Source organism: Rhea pennata, chromosome 1 (genome assembly GCF_028389875.1).
Source record: "Rhea pennata isolate bPtePen1 chromosome 1, bPtePen1.pri, whole genome shotgun sequence".
NCBI lineage: Eukaryota > Metazoa > Chordata > Aves > Rheiformes > Rheidae > Rhea > Rhea pennata.
The window spans coordinates 87,785,574-87,792,078 of NC_084663.1; the positions used below are offsets into that span (position 1 = coordinate 87,785,574).

At 39.7% G+C, this 6,505-nt stretch overlaps 1 protein-coding gene across 5 annotated transcripts in view; it reads left to right on the plus strand.

The window, feature by feature from the left end:
* GDAP2 (ganglioside induced differentiation associated protein 2) overlaps positions 1 to 6,153 on the plus strand; it is a 28,336-nt gene extending 22,183 nt beyond the window's left edge. For 4 of the 5 annotated variants that reach the window (XM_062571511.1, XM_062571502.1, XM_062571526.1 and 1 more), the window contains exons 13-14: positions 4,026 to 4,169; positions 5,392 to 6,153. In XM_062571511.1, coding sequence (XP_062427495.1) covers positions 4,026 to 4,169; positions 5,392 to 5,439 — 192 coding nt within the window. In that variant the 3' untranslated portion in view covers positions 5,440 to 6,153. The remainder of the gene's footprint in view (positions 1 to 4,025; positions 4,170 to 5,391) is intronic. The other variant, XM_062571536.1, reaches the window with a different exon arrangement.
* The last annotated feature ends 352 nt before the right edge of the window (positions 6,154 to 6,505 follow it).

The following is a 6,505-nucleotide window of genomic DNA, read 5'->3' on the forward strand; positions in this document are numbered from 1 at the left end:
TGTGTCACTGCACAATCCAATCGTGCTTTTATTCATTTGCTCCTGTGAGCATTCCTGGGATCTATGCAAGAACTTGATTCTCTGTAGTGCTTCTGAAAGATAACAGTTTTTGTGATGAAATTGCTTGGGAAGATGCACCAAAGGTGGCAGCAGTGTATGTCTCCTTTTTCACCCAAGTAGGAGTGTCACCAGCTTCTTCCAAATCTACCTTCATTAATCAGAGAAAATTGTTTTTTTTTCTTTTTTTTCTTCTCTCCTTGCAAGCTACTCTTGCAGTGTGAACTCTCGGCCACCAACACTTAGATTAAGAGAACTTTCCTGAAATGCTGTTGCAAGTCCCTTCATACTGCTACATGTAAATGCACTTCTGCTCATTACTGCTTTAGCCATCAATATATAAATAAAACAGGGCATTTGGCTGTGAATGCTCTCAGCTCCCCTCTTTAAAAGCTCTCCAGACTCCACACACCGCTTTCTGCAGCTTTCTTTCTGTGTGTTCTGAGTGAAGCAGCAGTGGCTTCATAGGAAACAACCTTACACGTGGAAATTCTGTCCTTGTACATTTAGGAACTTAGCTGTGAATCAAGAATGTTTCAAAACTATAACATACCTCAATATTCAAAATAGATATTCATCGACATCATAATCGTCATATTAATTATGAAGACTTCCTGTCTGCTTTTCCATAATGGTATAGAAGCAGTTTCTGGAGAGCAGAAACCGATATAAAGGCAGCTGCAAATTGCTTATGACTTTTCTATACAAGATCCTCATTGTAATAAACTTTTTCTAGATAATAGTAAGTTTCTCTTTGGGATATGACCCTCTTCAGTGACTCCTGGCTTGTTTTACCTGTTTTTTTGTTGTTGTTTTTTGTGTTTTGTTTTTTTTTTTTTTTTTTTTTTTTTGGGGGGGGGGGGTGCTGTTCTTTGAGGTAAAGACACCTGGCATTTTAACCTTGTGGTTTTCTAGCTTGGCAGAGTGACTTTTACAATCTTTTACTCAATTCCAAGAACAGTAGGAACAACAGAGACAAACTATCAGAGTGCAATTCATTCTATTCTCAGTGCAGTAAGCACCAACAGAGATTTTTTTTAATTAGCAGATAAGGTGTGTCAAACTGTGTGCCTGAGAGAGGAAAATCTCTCTTCCTGTTAAGTCAAATAGTTTTCTTGATGTCTTCAAATATATTCCCTGTGTTCCTATTAGGTTTTTTGTATACTGAACATCCATAACAATTATTTAATGTTTGTCATCCATAATATGCCTTGGAATGAGCACTAGTTTGGTACAGGATTGCAAGTGTATTTTCTGCTTTAAAAACTCCTTGAAGTGACAGGTTAAGTGTCGCTCATAATCAGAGGTCATGTTAGAAACATACAGCAATAGTGGATGCCAATAATAATCTGTCTACCTGCTTTCTGCTAACATGGCATGTCCTTAAAATAAAGACACCATTTTAAATTTTCTGTTCTGCTCTCCACCTCCTTTTCCCTTTATCTTTCCTTCGTCATAAAAGTATGCTATTGTGAGGAGGCAACATAGTTATTCCAGGACAGTTTTTAAGTATCTAATTTTTGTTTAAATGTCATATTTGTGTAGTTCTTTTTTTTTTTTTTTTTTTTTTTTTTTTCATTTAATGTTCAAACTTATCTGGAATTCCCCCTTCCTTAAACATTCTTCTTGTGGTATTTCTTTTCTTCTGTTAACTTACTGCAGCCAGTGTGCAGCTGTGCTTGCTTATGAGCACTTGCACCTATCTGCTAAAATGCCTCGTCTGGTAAATGAACAAAAGATTTCTCTAGCAAAAATTTCACCAAAATGTAAAAGGAAATTTTTAGATGTCTCTCCTTTCTTAGATCTGTATGTTCTTAAACTGCAGTCCTGGTCAGTTTACTTTAGGACCATCCAACTAGCTGCTTCTCTTTTCTCCAAGATGAGTGATCTTGAAGTATACGAAATACCGTGACTGTTCCAAGGTTACTTTCGTGACTCGGCAGGTAGGAAGTGAGACATTCTTATGCTGATATGGAACCTTAACATAAGAAGAATGACTGGAATTACTGAAAGGATGAGGAAAGAGACACTTATCAGAGTGGAAAGATTTTCCTTCAGTTCCTTCAGGATCTTTCTTCCTTTCCTTTCCTGCAGTTTGATTGCCAGAGCAATTCTTATGTTGTGCTCTAACTTTCCATTGTGCTAAGGTTCTTTGGTATACACAATCTTTGTGCTCCCTACCATGCTGTTGTTTGTCATCTCTCTGCTTTCTGTCTGGTTGTCTTTTGTGTTACTCTTACTCAGCTGAGCCAAAAAACGCCATTCTACAGTAGACAGTCAGCCTTCAGCAAGTAGGTGTGACTCTTGTTCAGTGAACAAGTGTCTCTCTGGCCCTGTCGCTGTGACTTTTTGTTCAATGTTCTTTGTCCAGTATGGCCTGACATGAGTTTGCATCTTTGTTTTTGCTATATGCTTTTGTTCTGACATTTTGGGGCATCTTTCTCAAAGTAGACCAGGTAAGTGCTAAAGATACTAGAATATCTGCCTGTCTCTCATACCTTTTGTGATCAGAGTTTTTTTCCTATGTTCTTTGTTTCAGATAGCTTTAGAGTATATGACCAGATCATTCCTTTCTCTTAAAATCTGTTCTGTGTGTTACCTGCTCTTGGACACATAGTTTAGTCTGCACTGTTTTGGCTGTCTGGATGTTGAAGAACATCTTTCTCATTGCTGTGCCCCGCATGAGGTGTAGTTTCTAGGGCTTTGAGTGCATTGTTGTATCTGACCCACGTTATTCTCATCTTGGAGAACTGAACCATCCGTGTATCTGATTTATATGGAGCCTAGCACTCTTCCTGAGTGGTGTTGCTCTGCTGAATGGTCTCCCAGCTTGGAGTGCCTCACAAATTTCTCCATCCAGTAGCAATGTTCTTCAAGACAGTTTTCTGTGTCCATTTTAGTGACTTTTCTGCCCAGAGGTGTATTAGAATTTCCAAGTGGAACAAATTGGAATATTTTTTTCCTCCATATTAACGTGGCAGATAAAAGTTTGTTAGCAAATGACAGTTTGACTTCTTTTAGAAGTTTGGCTTCTGTTACTTGAAGATAAACCTGACTTTCATCAGCACCAATCTGAAAAGTTTAGAGTGACTGCAGGCATTCTTTCACAGGTTCCTAACCCCTGATCTGAACACTTGTGTCCTACAGAACAGTAAACTCCAGTTCTTGCAAAGACTTGTGTTTTTCTTCTCCTTCAGTCTGCCAGAAATAGACTAGATGAGAAATAAAGAAATAATATAGTTTTCAGTTTTAGGAAAGTGATTGTAAATGTAGAAGTCTGTGCAATCAATCTAAAAAGTAATATTTAGCTGTTTCCAGAAGTATCAATGGTGTCTTACTGGCCTTTACAAAACAAAAATTCCTTGATCTGTTCACATTCAAAGGGGACGAATTGTATATACATAAAGTAAAATCTTGTACAGTAAGTTGGTAAGACTTTGACGTTTAAGAAATGTGATAGAGCAGAAGGAGAGGCAGGCTTGCATGCATGCTCTGCCAGTCCAAAGCAGAGAGGAGATTTCAGTAGTACTTCAGAACAGCTGGAAGTGTTACTCCCTAGAATTGCCTTTTCTGTAAAAATTTGAAGGCAGGGGGTTAAAAAATGTTTCTATTAAATATAAAGTAAAATAGATCATATTCTGAACTGACTAAACCGGAAGTGAAAATTTGCCACTCTGCAGACTTTTGAAGACAAAAGTAGCAGAATAGCTGTCACTTTTCTACAGTAGGAGACATTTATTTGCCTGGGAATTGATGGGGAGGAGCTAGCACTAGCTTTAAAGTTCTAAGGACAGTGTTTGCTGTCAGTGGTGTGTATTTCCTGACATCCTCCTGTTCCTGCCGTGATATCAAAGCTTCAAGTTTAACTTCTAGCCTGCTTAACTATGGAATATAATGTTGAATTTGAAGGTTCTGAAACAGCACCGTCATAATTTAGTTTTTGTTGGGATTTGGGGGCTTATTTTCAGGTCTCAGCATGGTTTTTCACAACCTTCACCATCTCAGGGCTAAAGGACAAAATCCACTATGTGGAAAGCCTTCAGCAGTTATTCACAGCCATACCCCCAGAGCAGATTGATCTCCCCCCTTTCGTCCTCGAGTATGATGCGAGGGTAAGTGATTTTATGTGGCAGGATCTGTCTCTGCTTCCAAGTGTAGTTATTGTGTATCTCCCATTCTGCTCTGCAAAAACTTTAAAAGGGTTCCCGGAGAGTCTAACTATTCTTCTGTGAGTAGCAGTTTTCTTAGGCTTGTGGGGACTTTTTGTTTTTGAAGTCTTTTGTTTTCTAACTTCAGTCTAAAGAGAGGCTTTGGCCAAGAAGCAGACCCCCTTTCCCAACAGAGCAGTCTCCTATGTACAAAAAAAGACAATCCTGCCTTTTTTTCAGGTATCATAACATGCTGAGAGCCAGTGGATAAGATAAATTAATGTTAGAAGATTAGATTAGTTTGAGTATAGATCAAGATGCAATGTTGTAATGCCATGCATTACAGTGCAGGTTGCTGAGCTCAGACATAGGGCTTCTGGGTCCACAGATTTAGTTAAAACAAGGTTCAGCAAGTCTGAAGCTGAGGCATCTCATTGGTACCTGTTGCACAGAAAACAGTGGCTGGTCTCTAGGCTCTTGAGTTGAAGCAGCCTCACCTATGCAAGTTTTAAAGGAACTGGTCTCTCTTGCATGCCCAATTTACTCATTGCCTTGTAGCCTCTCGCAGCTTTCAGTTGTCAGTGGTGATTCTTCAGTGGCTTTTGTGACTGTGAGGAAAGCTCAGCAATCTTGTACCTGCCCCAAGAAAGATTGTTGTGTCTTTCATCTTCCCTGTCCCATATCAACAAGCACACAGGAAGGGGGTAGGGGTAGAAGCAGAACTGTTAAAGGGTGCCTTGCCTCTGTGTTGGTCCCTCTTCTTCCTCCTCTCCCTTCCCTATCCCAGGTCTCTGCCCAAGTGGTGGGAGGAATATGAATTGCATTGTCAGATCAGTCCAAAGAGTACCTGCTCTGACTACAGAACAACAGCTCCAGCCATGGCATGTCTGCATGGTCAACTTTGTCTTGAACCCGAGAGACTGGCTGTGCAGGCACTTGTAGCTTCCTTGCATCACAGCTTTGGCTTAATGGCAAAATCTTAACCTGCCCCTTTTGCTTAACAGAGGCAAAACCAATGCCCTGGCAGATTACCAGCACAGTCGTCTTTCGGTTGAATTGTGGCTGTCACTAATCATGGAAAAAGTCAGAGATATGCATATATTTATGCCTCTGTATCATTCATCCATTGCATCAAGGGGTGTTGGAGAAGACTTTTGTTCAACTGATTGTTCTGTTCTTTTTGTAGGAAAATGGGCCTTACTATACTTCTTATCCCCCGTCCCCTGACTTGTGATCTGCAGTCCTGCAATACTGCTGGTTTCCCATGGATCCGATGACTTGATGCCTGCCAATACCATGTGCGTTTGCCCATGTACAGAATTCAGAGAGAGGGTTTTCCTCCCCAGCTCTGGTATTTTTTTACTGATGAGATATTTTCAAGCACTCAAGCAATCAGAGAACTTTATGCCACTGTGAACTGTACAACTACTTCAAATATATTTATCTAATGGAAAAGTTGATTTCAGGATCACTAGGTGTGTTTTATTTTCTTCTTCTTTGAAGCTGTTATGTTTTATTCCTGAATAGACTTTCTCTTTTCCTGGGAAATCTATCAAAAACATTTGATCATGTTTTTATCTAGTATTATGATTTTCCAGCTCCATCTGTAAAACCCATTTTTGACTGGTCTGTATAACTGTTTTACAGTGCCAGCCTGACACTGTTGCTCATCATATGGTCTCTGTGCTTCATATCCAGTTATTTCCCTTTCTGTTAGTGCTGATTACTCTGGTCTTGACCCAGCAGAAGTATCTGGAATTGGGAATACCATGTCTGCAGGCTGAACAAAGAACTACAGCCAAGCAAAGATTACTGCAAAACTCTAGTACTGTAAGTGCTAGGTGAGCTAGGAGCCTGATAACAGTCCCTGTCAGTTTTCCTTGAATGATGTGACATGTCAGGATGCCACTGTTCTCCAAATAAGAATAAAAATTGAAAAACATTTGCAGCTTCTTTTCTCTGACTGTAATCACTTATGTTCTCCTTTGAAATGATCAGATATGTTTGTATTATAAATGAATGTCATTTGCCAGATGGATGCACTGGGGAGCACGAGGGGAAGATCCTAACCAGTGGTGATAGAACTTGTTCCTTAGATACTAGTGTCCCTTTTTCTTCCTCCTGTTAATACTGTGCCGTACTGATTTTGACAGACACAGTCTATGTGAGAGCTCAACAGCAGTGGTAATTATGGAATCGGAGGTTAAAAGTCCTCAAGTATTTCCCCCTGCCTGCCTATGGGAAATTAAAAGAGGAAGAAAGAGGTTCTTGTATTAAACATAATCAAAGATGGCAGTCCC